The 20,295-nt window shown below is 40.1% G+C and overlaps 1 protein-coding gene across 2 annotated transcripts in view; it reads right to left on the bottom strand.

The window, feature by feature from the left end:
- Window positions 1-20,295, bottom strand: part of NEBL (nebulette) — a 336,029-nt gene that overhangs the window by 209,136 nt on the left and 106,598 nt on the right. For both annotated transcript variants that reach the window (XM_036842835.1, XM_036842836.1), the window contains exon 3: window positions 1,539-1,623. In XM_036842835.1, the coding sequence (XP_036698730.1) occupies window positions 1,539-1,623 (85 nt within the window). The remainder of the gene's footprint in view (window positions 1-1,538; window positions 1,624-20,295) is intronic.

Here is a 20,295-nt window from a genome sequence, read left to right as displayed (position 1 = left end):
CATGTAACAGGCAGGCAACAAATATTTGGTTGCTTGATTTAGTTCTGTTTTCCAATGTGCTCGAAGTACTTCTCCAGAATTACCTAATTAATCCTAACTTGATGAGAAGAAAGGCATATTGGAGCTGCGCAGACGGGAGCCAAGTCCTGGCACCCTCCGCGGTGTGAATGAGCAAGGGGCGTTCTTGCTGGCTCTGCAATAGTGCCTCTCTTTGGCCGGCACTCAATTTTTTGAACTAATAGCTTAGCACACGGAAAATTAGCATTTTACATAAACCGAAAACTAACTGCAAACCAAGTCTTCATGGCATTGTTAACCAACAGTAAACCCTACTCGGAGTTTTTTTCCTCTAATTAAGTGGACTGAGAAGTGGTCCCAAGTCCTCCAGAAAGAGGATGGAGGGAACTACCATCTCCCCTGTGATCAGATAAACCCGCGTGGAAATAATTAGATCCGTTGCAACTGAGAGCTGACTACTCTCATTACGAACAGCTACAACTGACATTTTCAAAGAGTGTCAGCTAGACACCTCCCTCCTTCACGAAGTCTGCTCTTCTCCCTTTTTCACATCAAGGATTCTCAGGGACCACGGTAATCATAATCGGCCTCCACAGTCATACAACCTTTTTTTAACTTTCCAACATGCTTTCACACCTAACTACCTATTTGACACCTGCAGCCACCCTCGAGACAGGTAGACAAGATCAGATAGACTGTCTCACTTTACACCAGCACAGAGAATCCCAGTGGCTGGCCCAAGGCCACAACCAACGAACAGTGGAAGGCGGACCTCAACCCAGCCTTCCCTCCGCGCTCCTCAGTGTCGTTTTACCTCGCCACTGACCACAGGGCTGCCACGTAGCTGCTCAGCACCGTCCTACACCGTGGCCGGCACAACAACTCCTCTGAAAGAGAGCACCCTAGGTTTCTCAAGAAGAGACGGGGTGTCCCTGAAGAAAACACTGCCATTCAAATCCCTAGTCTTAACCGATGTGTTTCGCCATATTGAAGGCACGTTTCCATCCAAAATGGTTGACTGGGAGCCAATCATGGTGTTCTAATCTTTGTTCATGCTGTCAGCGTGACATATGAAAGAAATATGAATAAAGTGACAGGATGAAAACAAAGCTAGTGGCTGGTGTGAGATACACAGACAGGGTGTTAGCCCCACACTCACTGCAGTTGGGTCAAGTTAACACCTCTTTTTTCCCCTACATATGCAGTGTGGAAAAGCTATTTATAAAATGTTTTTAAATATTTAGGACCAAATAAATCAATATTGTTGGGAAACACTTACTCTGACCAGAACTCATTTACTTGCCCTAGTCCCATGTGGATAACAGAACCGAGAATATCAAGATTATCCAAGACTGGGAATAAAACAGACATTCAGCACTTCTGCCCGGACTGCCCACCCAGGCCCGCTTTCAGTCTGCACACCGGCTGGTGACCTGGCATGAACAGTACGATGACCGAGGAGTGGCCTTGTGAATAATATTTAGAACGAATGTAACAAAAATAGGCCTTTCAGAAATTACCTGACTCTGCAATTCACTTTGCTGCTTCAGGCGAAGATTTTCAGGTGTATCTGCCACCGTGGTGAAGGACTGCTTTGGGTAGTGTCTGTGGAGAAATTTTTTTAAAGAACATAATTAAAATATTGTGACACAAAACAATACTTTAACACCAGTTGTTTTATTCTTCCCTTCTATCCCAATGGAACAGGTGTCTCTCCTCTTAGCCAAGGTCACCTCTCTGTTATTATTCTGGGTCCCAAGCCCTCCTCCATTCTCATGACCCTCTATGACCCACTTGTCTCCCAAAATTTCACCCTAGGCTTCCCTGTTCTATGAGCTACATCCCGTCAGCATCCAAGCACACTCAAGGCTCCCCCGACTTCTATCCCTCCCTCCACCCACACTATTCTAGCATGAGGTCCAAGAGTCTGTTCTCTCCTTCAGCCAAACTTCCTTACAAAGAGGACTAAGCTCACTGTCTCCGCTCATCTCTTCCAGCTCTCTCCTCAATGCTATGCATTCTAGCTCCTGTTTCCAGACGTTTCTCTGGTTAAAGCTATAATGGCTTCCTGCAGCACAGAGGATCCAACAGACATCTTTTGGGCTTCCTCTTGCTTAGCCTCTCCTCCATCCTCTTCCTCGGTGTCTTTGTCCCCACACACTCCTGGCCAGCTTCTCCCCTTCTAGCTGTTCCTCCTCTGTCTCCTGGGGGCTCCTCTCTGCCCATCCTCCTTCAGGGTTCTAACAGGCTTTCTTCTCTTCTCAGTGTACGCCTGGGTGATCGCCGGGGTGATCTCATTCATTCTCACAGCTCTGGGTATCCCCTATAACCATGCTGATCACTTCCAAATCTACAACTCTAGCCCAGCTTTCCCTCCTGAATTTCAGAGCCACTGGCATTTCCACTCGTGCATACCCCATATTCACCACACATTCAGTCTGAAATCCAACAGTCCATCATCCCACCACAATCCCAAAACGATTTCTTCCCCGTGTATTCTCTCTTTCATTAATCAGTGCCCAGCTGCCCACACCAGAAACCTGGGAGTAATCTTGACTCCTCACACATCTAATCAATCCATCGCCAAGTCTATTGATTTTATCTCCTAAATATGTCTTGATTATATTTACTTCTCTCCGTCTCCACTGCATTTTTTCATTTTAGGCCATGTTTATCTTTTAGGTAACTACAACACTTGCCAGTCTTGCCCTTCCAATCCAACTCGCCAAAGCAAACTTTCCACAATGCCAACCTGATCACCTGACTCCTCTGAGTAAAACCTTTCCGTGGCTTCCCATTGATCCAAGAAAAAAGTCCAGCCTCCGGTCCCCCAAGGCCCCCACAATGAGCCTTCTGCAGACTTCTCGCTCACATCCACGCTCTGGCTGAGAAGTTCACCCTTCTCTTTCCCACCTCTTCCCCCGCATGCTTTACCCTGGCCTGGAACACCCCACTTCTCTGGCTAACTCCTCTTTATCTCTTAGGTCTCGCCTTAGATTTCACTTTCTCCAGAAAGCCTTCCTGGTCTCGCAAATGTGTCCTGGAATGTACTTTCTGTTCCATTATAATATTTTTTCGTATTCATTTCAATGTTCCTATTGACATGTCTCTGTCTCACAGTACAAGGAAAGTTCCGCGGCCACAAGAACAGGCTATCTTGTCCCTTGTCAGAGCACATTCAGCACCTACTAGCATCTGGCTCATATGACTTCAGTAAATATTTGTGGAAAGAAGAATAGAAGGGAGGGAAGATGGGAGGGAGGGAGGAGGGTAGGAGAAAGAGGCGAGAGAAGAAGCCACATGACTACAGTGCGTGTCAGGCTACAGAAAGCTTCACTGCATTACATCATACATAATGACATATATGCAAACACACAAGCCCTCCTGGTGGTGAGGTGATGGCGTCTACTCCCACGTGTGGTTACGAACACCAGCGACTGCCTCTGCTCCCCATGCCCAGCCGGCACGGAGGGTACATCTCCGGCTGCTGTGACTCTATCACCACAAAAGCTGTGGAGCTCAGAGCCGCCCCTCAAAGAGCCCCCACTCCCTGTTTCCTTCTCCCTGGCCCCTCTCCTTGGTGATGTCCACCCTCCAAATCTTCCTGTGGTTTCTCAAAAGTCCTCTAAGCCTCACTATTTCACCATAATTTTCTTGCCTTCTTAGAGCAGATACAAACCTAATTTAAATTTTTTCATGATAACTCAGGGTCATCTAAACAGACATTATCAGATCATGATACAAAGCAGTAGTGCTTTCAAAGTTTACAAAGGTTGGGATGGCCTAAATCCCATGAGATCGTTGCACTTCTATGTCTGTTGGACTGGCAAAGAGATCATTTCTCACACACAGCAGTTGGCCTTGCACAGCCTTATTCCCTTCTGGTTTCCTTCTTCTATCCCAGGGTAAGTAACTAGAGAGTAGTCAAGTTTAGTGAAATGTTGGTAAAACTAGAGTTACTGGTTCAAGTGAGGAAGCTGTAATAGGCAAGGTGTCTCCCTCCCTTTATCCTGAACTCAGAGACTTCGTGTCAGCTACACACTATGGGGGCTACTTCTTTTTCTTTTTAATTTATTGAAGTATAGTGGACTTACAACATTATATCACTTTCAAGTGTACGACACAGGGATTCGATATTTTTATAGATTACTTGGGGGCTACTTCTGAACTGTGCTCCAGACAGGTGAAGCTGGACAGACAACTTCAGTGTGTTTCAGAATGTTTGCAACTCAATCTTGGAAAGCTGAACTTCATTGGACTTTAAAATGTAGCCATTATGTATGTATTGCTACACTTTAAAGCTAAAATAACAAATTAGCACTTTTTTTTTTCAAAATACATTCTGTGGAATAAAGTTTCACAGAGATTTTCAGGATTTCCACAATGTTTAATTCAAAAATGTTATGTATGTATTTTAACTACGTTTGAAACTGTAATTAAAGTCTACTCTCAAATATGTTACAGAAAGTTTAACCCGTTGAGACTGTACTGTACTAACTTGCAGGTTAACTCAGTTTAGGGGCAGACTTTGAGGGGACAACCTTCTCCTGCCATTTATGTTTAATTAAAAATTATGTTTAAAAGCTAAAAATTACATTTTAAATTAAACACAAATTAAATATTAAACAGAATTTTTAAGTAAACATAATTTAAAAATTAAACAGAACTTTTAAGTAAACAGCATTCTAAGATGGAAAATTGAACTGTTGGGGGGGGCGCAGGACATTCAATTTGCAATTGCTTCTCTGTATGTACATGAACTTGGCCCACACCAGGCCAAAACAATGTCTACTTGGATACTAACAAAACTTCACTTGCCACTCATATCTCCCATTTTAAAGTTATCATTTCATGATAATAATCTATTCCCACCATTTGATTTTATAATGAGAAGAGGTGATAGATTTGAACTTACAAAATACATGCATATAAATAAAACACCACTTTAACACATTTGATATTGGGAACCCATACTAAGTTCTATTTGGAACAAGGTTTTACACTGAAAAGAAAAACAAATTGAAAAGCTTCTGCTTTTTTCTTTCTTTCTTTCTTTTTAGAGGACATACTCTGCTCACCTGACGGCCAAAGCAACAAACATACTGACATGCTGAACATACTGAGGACTATAAACAGATTGTAATACTTGGCACTTTTTCCAATATCCTTCCCAATCCTAAAATTCAATGATTTTGTAATAATGGGTAACATAACTTTCTCTAAAGATGAATAACAAGAAGAAACTATCCAAATTTTTGATCCAGAAGAAAAATTCAACTTAGTATTAATAACCACAATAAAAAATGCCGAGGAAAGGAGGAATTCATATCTGAAACTACTAGGAGTCATGAGTACTATAATGGATTAAAACCTAAGGCTTTGGGGACCAAAGTTATCTTCAGAGCTAGCAAAATTCAAGTGACTAGGGTCTTGGGAAAAAGTGCCTAACAATCAAAAGAGAGTGGAATGGTCTCATGAGTTGGAACCATGAGACACAGAAGTAGTAAATGTAATTACAGATGTGGCAGCACATACTATTTACATAAAAAATAATAATTACAACATCTGGAGAAACCTAATGAATTTTGCCAAAGTGGACACATCTGAAAATCCTGGATTTCTCAACATCATGTCCATGTAGCAATGTCCATCTAAACTAATCTGACGATATTCTGCTCTGAAGTCATAGTCTCAACTCCCACCCACTCACCGCCCCACCCACAAAAGAAAAACAGACCCAGAAATAAACTGAGGGCTCAGTGGTCCCTCATGGGATCATAGGAACAGAGAAGCAAAGCATTTTAAAACTAATTGATGGTACCATACAGTTAATTCTAGCTCTACACAAATACTGCATTTAAATGATTGTAGAAGGTCTTCCTAAAATAAATGTCTTGAAAAGAAAGCTCCAGGAAAGATGATTTCTTCACTAGGCTTCGAGGAAGAATGACATTTTCTCCTTGTCCATATTAGGGGACAGAACTTGGGGCATAAGGCATGGGGGCATGAAAAACGCATGTTCAAAAGGAATCAGGAAAAAAGTAAAAAGAAAAAAAAACAAAAGATGGGGTGGATAAATTGGTACATTAATATATTTCCTGGATAATAAAATATAATCATGGAACTATGACAAATAACACATTGGGAGTTGGTGGAAAGATCTGAAGAATATCGTGAAATGTTTAAGCATCATAAACAGAAGCCTCTTAGCTGAAATATGCAGGAATTGGACGAAGCGTATGCGTCAAGATTAGGCTGACAGCTGCAACAAATCCAGATTTCGATGAAATGCTACATTAAAAATAAATAAAAAGAGAAAGAATCAAGATAATCACAGAAGACTACAACTGAAACAGCAACGTTAGGTCACAAAAAGAGGGCTTCCCAATTTTTTCATCTCTGTGAGATTCAGTTGATAAGAATATAGGAAAAGTTGTATGTAAACCAGGAGACCAGAGCTGGGCGGAGTGAGGAAAGCAGTGTAATAAGCAAATGGCCACCTCCACAGAGATAGTAACGAGACAGAACACAGAGAAGAGCAAGAATCCAGAACCTCTCACTTTTTATCCAGAGCCCAGGGGTCACGAGAGCACTGGAGCCAAATGGCCTGGGTCTGGACCTGGCTTTTCCACCTACTGTGCGCCTTTGGGAAGGTTCCTTAATCTCTCTGGCCTCAATATCCTCATCTGTAAAATCAACACAATGACAGCACTTGTTACGCTTGTTGCAAAATGAACACCTGTAACAGTGTAACCAAACAGTAACCAAACAGTGTCTGGCTCGTCACAGGCACTCAATCAAGTATCTATTATTAATAACAAAAAATATTATTATTACTATTATTTCTACTATTACTTTCTCTTTGCTTTACTGCAAAGTGACTTAACCTCTGTGTCTCATTGCCTTCATCTATATAGCTTCTTGCTAGAGACACATGAAAGAGCTTTATCAATGGAAAACTACTATAAATGTGAGATATGAGTAAACCACTTAGATAGATAAAGCTAAGATCGTTATGAATTTATTTACTGTAAACGCTGTAGTAATACAATGGTTCTCAAGCACTGTCCCTCGAGGGTAGTCAGCGACAGGCAATGTCAGGAGACGTGTCTGGTGGTCACAACCGGGGGAGGCGGTGAGGAGACAGGCGCTATTGGCGTCTCGTGAGCAGGGGCCAGGGATGCTGTTCCACCTCCTGCAGTGCACAGGACGCCCCCCCCCCCAAAATACCCGCAGTGCTGAGGCTGGGGTCCCTACATAATAGATCTCTAACATTACAGGAGGCCGCTAATTTTAAGACGGCTAGCTGTTTCCAACTGCTAGCTGTTTCAAGATTTTCCAAGAGACCTTCCAGAAAAAGATCTCTGATCTCTTTTTTCATTCTCACCTGCCTGGCAGAGTCAAATGGCCTGCCATCTCCCTCTAATCCTGTGCCACAGTGCGGGTCAATGATGCCTCTCTGAGTCTCCTCCTCACCAGCACCTAAGTCTACCCACCCTCTCCAGTTTTTTGTTTCTCCGACCACTGTTACAGTTCTACTCAAACTAGAAAATCTGAGAACAGAACTCAGGTGTCAAAAGCATTTGTTATTATATCATTACTTACTGATGGGCCCTGTGCAGAAAAGAGTAAATAGAGCAGGCCCAAACGCTATATATGAAAAGCCAGCTTTCAAGGTTGGCCCTTGGCTAGTGTCTAAGAACTTGGATTCTGGGAGGGTTCCCACCACCATTAGTTGATAAGGGTGGAACACTGTGCCTAAGCTGTTTGTACAAACAGTAAGGTTGATGCAGAACACTTGCTCTCCTTCTGGGAGTCTGGAGTTTGGGTACATGCCAGGCAGAGGTGCCTCTGTAAAGAGCCCCCGGTTAAAAACCCTGGGAGCTGAGTCTCTAACAAGCTTGAGTGGTTGGCAACATTTGACACGTGTTGTCACAGCTCATTGCTGGGGGAGCTAAGTGTGTCCCGTGTGACTTTCTGGGACAGAACTCTGGAACCCCATGCCTGGTTTCCTCTGGATTCTGCCCCACGTGCCTTTTCCCTTGGCTGGTTTTGCTTTGTATCTTTTCGCCGTAATAAATCATAGCCACAAGTATGACTCTAGGCTGAGTCCTGGGAGGCCTCCTAGAGAATCATCAAACCTGGGGGCAGTCTTGGGGACCTTAGGCCCTCTTCTGCCTAACAACTTATCATTCATGAAAGAGGTACTGTATTAACATTTTTAGTATATTATCTGCTTTAAGAAAATGCAACTTTATCTCTTACGAACACTTAAAAGGCAAAAGTTCTGACCTCACGTTATTAATTTGACTCTTCAGTTCTGCTTTTCTGAGTCAGGTGAGGGCCTGATGACTTTTCTTTGGACCATCTTTTTATGCTCTGATTTTACCCAAGGAAGTAATTTTATCCAAGGGTCAAGATCATAACTATATTGGATAGTGGGGAGATGATAGAAGGTTTGAACATAATTTTAAGTATCTCCCAAATTAGAACAACTCCATTTTGTAGCAATAATGATTGTTTCACATCATTTAAAATTATCTTTAAAAAGTGAAAAATAAAACATTTTAAAATAACCAGGCCCTGAGAGAGATTACCACCACCAGGGTCGTCTATGAAGCTACTTATAAAGGATGCAATTCGGCAAAAAAAGAAAATAATTCCAGAAGGACAAGCTAAAATGCAAAAAGGAATGGTAAAGCAAATAAAATGCTAAATGCAATGCACCACACACATGCATACGCATACACACGCCCACATACACACAACATTGTATGGAAAAAGACAAAGCTAAAACATCTGATGGTAAAATGAGAAGGTAGCATGAAAATAAAGCATTCTAAGGTCCTTCTGTTCTTCATGAGAAAGGTTAAGACATTACTGAATTTTAAACTGTGCTTAAATAAATGTGATAAAATTCTAAGGGTAACCACAAAGAATGGAAATATAACACATAAATTCAAATCCTATAAAAGGGAAAAATCAAATTTTTTAAAAGTGCCAAAACTCTAACTCAATAAAATTTTAAAAAAAGAAAGAATAGAAACAAAAAGCAGCGTAGAATAAACGAGACAAATGGAAATTTAACAGTTGGGAGAAACAATTCAATAATCACAAAAATGTAAATGGGTTACATCTGCTAGCTAAAAGATCAATATATAGTCATATTTTTTAACTCCACTATAAAATAGCTATATTAAAATGAGACAAAATATACTTTTAAAAGAGACACTATATAGTGATGAAGGCTCAAGTCACCAAAAAAATCATCTTAAATGTAGATTTTTTTAAAAATATGTGTGTGTATATATGTATATACACATATATAAGGAGAGAGGGAGAAAGAGAGAGAGAGAGAGATTGTGTGCACGTGCATGCAACATTGATGACTGGGAAAACTGGCATATTCACCAATATGGTGAGAGATTTCAACACCCCTCTCCCATTTATCGCTAGGTCAAGCAAACAGACAGAAAATGAATAAATATATCAAATATGTGAAATACGGAATTTGTGACAATAACACTAGTAATGTCTCTCCACGGGGCGGTATTCAACCTATCTAACAACCAGCACATCATGGACACCCACCAATCAAAAGGGGTCTCAGAGCCGGCCCGGCCGTGAACCACGGGCAGGACGCACCAGTGTGGACTGAGGACCACCAGTCTGCCTCCAAGGCAGGAAGAAGCAGGATGCCAACGTGTGCCATACGGAATGACAGCGGAATCATGAAAAGAAATGAAAACTGTCTCAGTTGTAATATCAACTCTTCATACGTGTATCCTGCCCCATCGGATAGAGCTTTCCTGAGGTTGGCTGCTTTGGAGCCCAGATGTAGTGAGAAAAGGAAACAGCATGAAACTGGGGTGGGGACAGAGGCAGGATGAGAAGGGAGGGGAAGAGAGAAGGAGAGAAAGACTTTAACCCAGGCTGGGATCTGCCATCACACACTAAACATGAGAAACAACCGCTAGACCTCCACGAAGAAAATGCGTCCAGCAGGAGGGGCCGAAGGAGCCCTGCGCTCTGCACAGAGAAGTTTCTAATGGCAAAGGAGCAACAGGGACAAACGCAGTATGAGGACACACAGGTCAGGCACAGCTTTGAAGACTAGATCAAATCAGACCTACTCATGAAGGGATGGGGTCTCAGGGGCAGTGAGATGGAGCTGCTTCAGACAGAAATATGAACTGGTGCGTTTACATCTACCATGTGCTGTGCTCCCCCCAAAACTAAAATGTTAACAGATTTGTTTAAGGAAGACCTCCTCCATGGCCGAAAAAATCTGAACTGAAGCCAGCTCCAAACTGCCACGGGTCTTCCTTTGTAAATGCTTCTGCTGCCTAAGCACACTTTGCCAGACACATCAGGGAGTTTCTCCTACCATTTTCTTTCCCACCTGGAAATCTCACAGGGCCTGAACACCCAAAGTCACGCACTGGGCTTCTTTACCTGGTTCTTCAAGGGCAAAGCATGTAGGCTTTCACATTCCTAGTCTCCATTTATACTTCTTTCTCCAAAAGAATATTCTAAAACTCACGTTCATTGTATTGGAAGGTTTTTCTTTGTTAAAGAGCAATAATGGAAAATGGCATATTATGTAAGAGAAGGAGAAAACCTGGAAGTTTTTTTCCTTTGAATAAAAGTCCCTGGGAAATTCCATAACTATTAATAATTTGCAAAAACCATCCTACTTTGGTTATCCTTTCAGATGTGTAAAATTGTATAAAATAGGAAATTCTCATAGCAAATGTTTTAAGACCTAGATGATAACACTGAGTAAAAACAATTCCACATTATTTCTTCTAATATTCCAGTGTGAGCGCTGACAGGGAAATTAACATCTAATGGGTAGAAGCATTTTAAGATAATATCTTTTTTACATATTGGGGTCAATCTGGGCATTTTCTACCTAATATGACTCCTTAAGTAAAAATTTGTTAGTGTATGATTAACACTATTCAACATCAGCAAAAGACATATTATAATTTTACTCATGATATTCTTCCAGTATCTTCGAGTTTAACATGCTTCTTTCACTCTCTTGCTATGTCATTGATGTGATGTCTCTTCATAGATTTCTCTCCCCAGCCGTCATCTCGTGCTTAATTCTACCACTATTCTTCCCTGCAGCACCTCCATAAACAACTCCCATATAATGCCACTGGTTGCAAAACATCAATTTTTATGATTTAAAAAAAGACAGTGAATTAGAGCAAGTAAATGGGGAGTGCTCTTCAGAAAGGAGGGTTACGAGAGCCGCTGGTAGATCACATAAAAGCGAAAAATGGATTATGATAATGTAGGCCTCCTGTACATGAAATACAAGCCCAGCTGAAAGGAGGTACAGAAAGCAAACCCCTGGCTCTCTAAAGGGCAGTCACTAACCGAACGATTTACCAAATTCTCTTTCTGTCTGTAAGGGTCAAAAACTTGCCACCCTCTGAATTACTTCCTCGGCGGGACTCCATTGTAACCTCTATCGTGTGTTTACAAAAGAGGCCATGATCAAAGGGATTACACAGAAAACCGACCACACTATGAAATGCTTATCAGCTATTGGAACATGTCACCTAGATTTTGAATTACTCTGTAAAAGGTGAGTAATTAATACACACACGCACACGCACACACACACACACACACACACACACACCCCAGATGCTGTTTAAGAAAAATATGAGCTGGTAGAGGAGTCTGTGCCCTATGCTGTTGCCGACATTGACCGTGGGAATGTACAAACAGGGGCGCACGTGCAGCTGGGCAGCTCTGTGATTCGTGCCCAGGAACCACCAAAAGGTGCTGGTGACTAGAGCCAAGAGAACACACGCAGATCTGGGACTCAAGTGTCTGAGGCATTACCACGGTCTGAAAAATATTAAAAACAAAGTTCCTAGGAAAACAGAACATTAGAAACACAAGAAAGATCACATTATCTTCCTTTGCTAAAAATAATAATAAATATAGTACCTAGAGCAAATACTCAGTATCCATAAAAATAATTATTTAAAGCCTAAAGGAAGAGGGGGAAGCATAATTCTATTTTTTAGAAAGACCTACGCAAACCTAAAAATGTGATATTATACCCAGCTGTGCATTTTTGGTAAAAATGTTATAGTCTCACAGAAAAATGTATGGCCAGAAATCAAATCAAATAAATTGTGGGAAACTAGGAAGAAGAGCCACTACCACCGGCATATTGGTCTCTACTTCGCCCGTGTGTCACCGCCCATGCTCAGGGCAGACATCGCTAATTCACACCACTCCTCCTGAAGGGTCCAGAAAAGACCCAACGTTCTTCTCAACACAGCACTCCAGGCAACCACCGCCAAACATCCTGGACCACAGGCTAAATCTCCTTGCCCTCCACAGACTCTACTTATTTGACAATTTGCAGATCAGTTGTTTCCTAACTTTACAGGCTATGAAAGTAATATCAAGAATCTAAAAGCTATTTAACCATTGGCCTCCGCTATGCAATTAGCGATATATTCTGGTGGAGTAGATTTGTTCAGTGCCGAACTGTGTACAATAATTCATTTGATGTGGTTTCAGAATAGGTAGACTGGGGGGAAACAAAGGGAACTGTACCAAAATTAGCATCTTTTATACCAGTGTGAGTTAGAGAAAAGGAACTCATAGTAGACAACATCACCAACTACTTACGGTGTCCCCGCCTGTCTCCCTCTAAGCAAGTCACATTCCTTTCCTAGGGACCTCAGGCAGAGTCTAACCACAAAACAGACCAACTCTTCTCTAAATGTACTTTTTTCTGGCTATTGATTATACAATTTAACGAAAACCCAGTAGGCCTATACTGCCGCTGTGTTCGGTGCCTTGGATGAAGAGAAGGATGTGCAGCTTTAACCCTTTTCCATCACAGGTTAATGGCACAGGGAGAAAAGAGGGCCTCTGTGAAAGGTCTGAATGAAATGTTCTATTTTAAAAGGAATATACTTATTACCTTCAAAATTGTACATATTCGCTTCAATATGTTTGACTCAAGTGGCAAACCAAGCACCTCCCACCCAAGGTCCAATGGAAATACTTTTTAAATGTACATAAGCACATATATAATAAATACATATATATACATACAGAGAGAGAGAGATAATGTTAGTTGTTTAAAAGCACTGACTGTAGCAAGGAAAGATTAAAGACACCTTAGTTGATAGTTAATGGATAGAGTCAAAACTGTTGACCAGATATAAGGGGGCTCTGGAAATGTCAGCAGGGTCACCAGGCTATCTGAAAACCAGCCGGCTCCTTGGGCCCTTTCCCTTCTCCATTTACTCCCCATTCACAGCATATTCCACTGGCAGGAGAGGTGGTCACCCAGGTATCATCAGTCTTATGGGCAAAAGTATGGCTTTGAAATTTTGAAGGAAAATAGTTTTATACCCTATCAAACTATGAGGACAAAAATATGACATTTTCAGTCAAGCCAACTCAAGTTTGCAACCTATGCACTCTATATTTTTTAAATATTAAAATAGGACATTTTCCATAGTAACAAGACATTTTAAGATACACCAAATTCAGTGGCAACTGAGAATGTGTTTTTAAAGCTCTGACTAGAGCCCACAGTAAGAAATGCATCTTACCCCACAGCCCAATACACAAAGTGTATATAAAATGGAGGTTTCCAAACAATATAGACATCTGTTCTGTCTGATGATCTCTAACATTTTTCTACTTTGTTCTAGTAGATTCCTTTTTTTTTCTTTAATGCTGGTCTCAGCCCACCAAATCAATGTCCTAATCCAGGAATGGGTCCAATTCGCAGTTTGAAAAACACTGAACTCACAGAAGCAAAGCAAGAAAAAAATAAATTAAAAACCATAAAAAAATCTGAGGATCCACTGGACCTCCAGGTGTGGTATACTCTGTGACTGGCAGGGTTTAAAGGCATAGGATGATGTGGCCAGGGAAGATTTTTGAAATGCCAACTGACTTTTTTCCTCCCAGTATTTCCCCTTCCATCTCCCCAACCTCTCACTCACTCTGACTCCTTCCAGAGTTCACAGTCTCGTTGGGGGATGACAAGGAAGAAAGCAGAAAGGCCCGGCTAGTCCTTGCTTTTGTATCTCCTGATGCCTGAGACCATTAAGGAGACTATGCTGATTGGCCCTTGAGAGGAAAAAAAATCACAGAGAAAGTGCCCTTAAGAGAGTATCACTCAGATGAAGAGGGGAGGGGAATAAAGAGAATAGAGAGAGGGGACTGCAGGCCTAGGCCTGGCTCAGAGCCCCAAGTCCAGGCAGAAAAAGGGCCATTGGCAGTCCCGAGAGTCAGTGGCCTATGGAGTCCGGGGACCACAGTGCCCTAGTATGTACTTCCATGCAGGACACAGAACCACTAGAACCAAGAAGGCTGTGGACAAAGGAACAAGAGACATCTCAGGGGTGACCTGTGTGAGCCTGGCCTTGAGAACCAGGTGATAAGGTCAAGATAAGGCCTCCTCCAAGGTCCTGGCAGCAAATCCCCAGTAATTTAGCCACAATCTTGGGGAAAGGGGGATGAAATCCTACATTTACTTACATTGGGTTTTCATCACCCCACCAGAATGAGGACTTGAGGAGAAATTAAGTCGTTATAGGAAATTAAAGTTACATTTCTGGTACACTTTAGTTCAGGACTGGGACTTACAACGATTATATTTCCTTCTTACTGAACCAAGCCACATATGTATCTATTCTCCCAGGTAGATTGTTTATACAACCTAACTTTCAATGCTGTTTTTATAAGATTTAATTTTGTAGAATCAATCTATAAACAAAGCACAGAAAACTTTAATGCATAAATGTAAATATTATAAAGCTTTTAATTGTTAAAATGGTAAATATCAATCAATAAACACAAAAACTTTTCCTCAATAATCTTAAAGAGTTTAAAGGGATCCTGAGGCCAAAAACACTGATAACCGCTGGTTCAAACTACTGTTAGTGAAATTTTGTCACTTTAAATCATAAACATGCCAATCAACAAAATTATCTACTGGACTGAAATAAAAGTTACACATTAAAGAATTCTGGTTTTAGACTAGATTTTGCCTACCCATGAGATCCAGAAATTTCAGACAGGGAAAATAATTTGAATGTTTTGCTCAATAAAAAAAAAACTTTAATGACTTTTCATCTCAATTTTCAGATTCTAAATTAGTGATGTTCAACTTAATATGATGGTGCTTATTAATTATTTGAAAATATTTCAATGGTTAATATTAAATGATTTAGACTTAATTATCTTATTGATCATTTATTTTTTTTTTTTTTTTTTTTTTACATTTTTTTTTTTTTTTTTTATAGCTACTTTTATTTTTATTTATTTATTTATTTTTGGCTGTGTTGGGTCTTCGTTTCTGTGCGAGGGCTTTCTCTAGTTGCGGCAAGTGGGGGCCACTCTTCATCGCGGTGCGGGGACCGCTCTTCATCGCGGTGCGCGGGCCTTTCACTATCGCGGCCCCTCCCGTTGCGGGGCACAGGCTCCAGACGCGCAGGCTCAGTAGTTGTGGCTCACGGGCCCAGCTGCTCCGCGGCATGTGGGATCTTCCCAGACCAGGGCTCGAACCCGTGTCCCCTGCATTAGCAGGCAGATTCTCAACCACTGCGCCACCAGGGAAGCCCAATCATTTATTTTTAAAATAACTGATTTTTCCTCTTACTCCAAACCCCAAAACCCCCACTGCAGCCTCAATGTTCACTTGTCTTTTCTGGACTCTGAATAATTTGCCAGCTTCATTCTAAAGCTACAGATGCTTCCTGTATCAAAAGCTTACAAAGATACTCTGGCATCAATACCACAATAGCATTGTGCAGACAGAATAAAGACAACGTTATCCTTTCCAATAAAACTGAGGGAAGATCCAGACTACATGGAAAAAACCATGGAGAAAAAGGAGAATTTTTTATGCGAAAGAGAAACTTCTTTTACTAAAAACAAAAAATACAATTTTAAAAGGTTATACTAATTGAGGTTATGGCCCCTTATTACCAACCTTCAGCTTATGGCCCCTTATTACCAACCTTCAGCTTACACATAAAATCATTTTTATGTATAAAAATGAGTGCTTTAATCTCTTGAACAACACAAGTTTGAACTGCATAGGTTCACTCATACACATATTTTTTTCAATAAATATATTGGAAAATTTTTGGAGATTTGCAACAACTTGAAAAAACTCATAGACTAACCACATCGCCTAGGAATATCAAAAAAATTAAAAGTTAGGTATGTAATGAAGGCATAAAATATATGTAGATACTAGTCTATCCTTATATATGCATATGGTAAGTGATATTTAATATAAAATTAATAATGTGTGCCTTTTCTTACTGTTTTATCACTTTGCTTTCAAAGAATTACAGTACCATAAAGTATGCCTCTCTCTCTAAGTGGAGAGACTGCTTATCAACCTATCATCTCAGGTAAGTGAGTTTTTTTTTTAATGTAACGATGTTTCCAATACTGTGTTATGGATATGACTGTAACACTGTATGCCATAAAGATTTTATAATGGTTCATTCATTAGTGTATAGGCTAGGCTACTGTGAGCAATCCTATCGATGACACTGGGAGACCATAAAGCAATCATATTGCTGCTTCTTCATGAGCAATGCATGGATCAATGCTGTAAATAAATATGAATTTCTTTTTCACTTAATCTTTTCACTTTTGATGTCTAGTGTTGTATACATACAACATCTACAGTGTTTTACATCATATAAGACCATATTGATGTAGGTACTGATAGACGATTCACCTTGTAAACAGATGACATATACTTACTGCATCAATGATACAGTACAGTACTGTGAATGTATTTTCTCTTCCTTATGATTTTCTTAATAACGTTTTCTTTTCTCTAGCTTACTTTATTGTAAGAATACAGTATATAATACATATAACATAGAAAATACATATACAAAATAACTGTTTATGTTATCGCAGTTAACAGTAGGCTGTTAGTAAAGTTTCTGGGGAGTCAAAGTCATACGCAGATTTTTCAACTGCACAGAGTACAGCACCCCTAACCCTCGCATTGTTCAAGGGTCATCTGTAGTTTAAAATAACTAGAAGGATACCTATAGAGAGAGCCATCCTGCATTCCCTTTGCTATAAAAGATCAAACACTAATAACTGCTTACATTTATTGAGCACTTACTATAGTGTCAGGCATTACTCTAAGGACTTCTATTCAATATCTCATTTAATCATCCCAACAACCCTATCAGGTAAGTACTCTTATCAAACAGCTAGTCAGTGTTGGCACAGAAATCTAACATAGGTCTGCCCCCACCAGTGGTCTGTGAACTGCAGCCATCTCATGCTAGCTTATCAGAGCCAATCATTAAATCTTCAGGAATGTTGTGGGCAAGCTGCTAAATACAGCCATTTTTAAAAATTAAATTATATAAACTTAGAGTTAAATAAATTATTATAATACAAGCAAAAGTAATACTCAAATCTTATCACTTCTTAATTATTTTACCACACTGTGTATTATTATCAATGTTCTTGGCATTATTTACATCTACTGTATTGTAAAGGAAAGCACTGTACAATGCGTGCTATTGTGTATCTCTTCCGGACTCCATCTTCTGTGATGTCTGGTCCGTGGCTTGAAATTAACCATGGTGGGAGTCTTTTCACCACGGAAAATGGCAAATACTGCAAATCAGACTTTTTGTTCCCAGAGAGCCAGTTGTTAAACATTTATCAGCCCACCCTGGATCCTTCCTCCAGACCACAAGCTCTTAACTCTATCATTTTCTTTTCCACCTGATAAGCACTATACATTAATTTTTGTTTAACGAAAACAAATGGCTTTCAGACACGCTTTGCTTTTACTTAGAAAATTAAACCACATGAAAAGTAAAAGTAGTTCACTCCATTGAAGCATTTAATTAAGTTCTCAGAGGAAGACTTTGCCTTTCTGGTTCAAAAATAACATTTCCCAGGAAATAAAGGGGCGGGGGAGGGGAGAGACTGCTCTGTAAACAAACAAGAAAGAAATACGTTTTCACCAATATCTTCCTACAACCTACTTATACCACTTCCGCTAAAGATTTAAATCTGACATAAGTAGTTATCTTTCCCGAATGTAGTAAAATTTGTACCTTAGAAAGGGTCTGAGATTATAGCTCAGCAGTACCCTTTCCTCACCACATACTACATCACCCTTCCGTCTGATGCTTCACATCCAACAGATGGTGGAGCCATTTTTTATGCTTTTCTTCTTTCAATAAAACGAAGCAACACCAACCAGTTGTCAATCTACAAAAAGACAGCACTTGACATTGACTAATTTAGAAGCAGCCTTGTCAGAATTTTGAAAGCCTGCAATCATAAAAATCCAAGATCTCCAAGTGTGCTTTCTATGCACAATGAACAAGATAATTATCTCCTTTCCTTGAATACTTAACTTTCCCATTTAGGAGGGACAACTGCTAGATATCATTCTCCAAAATTTAATTTTCTCTTTAACAAAATAACATGCATGTGACTCATATCTGTGCATATAGACACACATACATGATTAAAGGAATTATGAATTTATTTATAAACTAGATTTTCTTTTTACTCAAAAAGAATTGTAGATGGGAATCCTGTAGATGGAAATATTTTAATATCATCGTTTTTCCTACTGAGAGGGTTGCAAGTATCTGCCAAGCCAGAACACTGAGGTCTCTCAAACCTTCATTCTTTCAACAAGTAATGATTAGGTATCTAATAACAATGCTGTTATATTTATTCAACACGGATGCATCAGGCTACGTAATCATATATATATATGATGTATTTGCTTTCTATTATCGCCTATCAAATACCATAAAATAAAAATAGTTGTCAAAGTTCAAGGTGGGAGGAAAGAATTGTAAAGTGAGTTATACGCACTCGACCCACTAGTCTATATCCACAACGTAAGTACCACTACCTGAAGCTCCTTTCTACAGAACTGCTTTAAAACAAAGTAGGAAATGTCTTTAAACAGAAAGCTACGGTTGGATAATATGATTGCTGACCAATGTTCCCTAAATAATGCTGCATGGAATATAGATTCCATGGGGTGTTAAAAAATTGTTGTTCAATATAAAGGGGGGGAGGGTACTCTGTAATCAAATACATTTGGATCGACAAAGTTAAACGGGATCTTTACTGCAGGACTGCTCAGATTTGGCCCTTGCTGGCCAGGAACATCTCACATAGTTGGTGTTCCTCAGATCAAATCCTGAGAAATGCTCATTTACGCAGCACTGTAGCCTAAGTATGTAGATTGGAAAGGATAGTTTAAAAGAATAGAAAATAAATTCACATAACTGTCCACAGATTCTTTCCTCAGCACTGAGATTTCCAGCTGGATGCATTTGCTTTTGATTTTCTTTGAACGTGCTCTGCCTGATGGCTGGTAGGCCAACACCAATCCACTCTTTCAGGCCCTGTTCAAACGCCTCTGGTCCATAAACCCTTCTCTGATCTCCCAGCCGCACACTCAAAGCAGCTCTTGCGCAACTCACTTATGACACCCATTATATTGGCATTTGTATACATCCCGTCATCCCTAACTGCCTGTATGCTTCCTGGGGGGAGGAGAGGAACTTGCAAAAACTATTGAGTGCAAAAATGAGTGACTAAAAGACTGATTAACTGAAAGAATGATACAGTAAACAGCTCACTGGAAATGGTAGAAATAAAAAGGTATAACTGACCCAAAATAGACATCCTCAGAAGAATGTTAATTATAGAATACTTTGCTAAAATGGAAATTAAGCTTTTCTCTTCCAATATATCTGGATTCCTAAAGGCTTCCATAAATTGTTAAAATTAAAACTGTATCTTTAAAATTCTTTAAAATTATTACTTTTACTCTGCACCACTTGTTTAAAGTCAGTAACCTTCTTTATGGTTTCTGAATTGTAGGCAATACTACAGTAAATTAACAGAATCCAAAAATTTACACTCAGAGATTAAGTCTGACCGCTCAAGTATTGAACAAATCATAATTCGTAGGAAAATTCAATTTACACATTTAAAGAAACGTGCTTGTCTTCTTTCAGGTGTCAAATCCCAGCCTTGCAGCACTGACTGCTGAAAACTGAAAACCCACCCCAAAATGCTATTAACCTCGGTCCTCACAAACCCAGAAGACACCAAAAAACACTGTGAATGTCCAACTTCTTAAAAAAATAAATCCTCTTTGGCCAAGAAATAAAGGCAGACATGTGACTTCTCATTTGCTTCCTGTTTTGAAAATTTTGGGATTCTTTAGTGCCA

Source organism: Balaenoptera musculus, chromosome 2, assembly GCF_009873245.2.
Source record: "Balaenoptera musculus isolate JJ_BM4_2016_0621 chromosome 2, mBalMus1.pri.v3, whole genome shotgun sequence".
NCBI lineage: Eukaryota > Metazoa > Chordata > Mammalia > Artiodactyla > Balaenopteridae > Balaenoptera > Balaenoptera musculus.
Note: the sequence above shows the minus strand (reverse complement) of the source record. Positions and strands in the feature narration are given on the sequence as shown.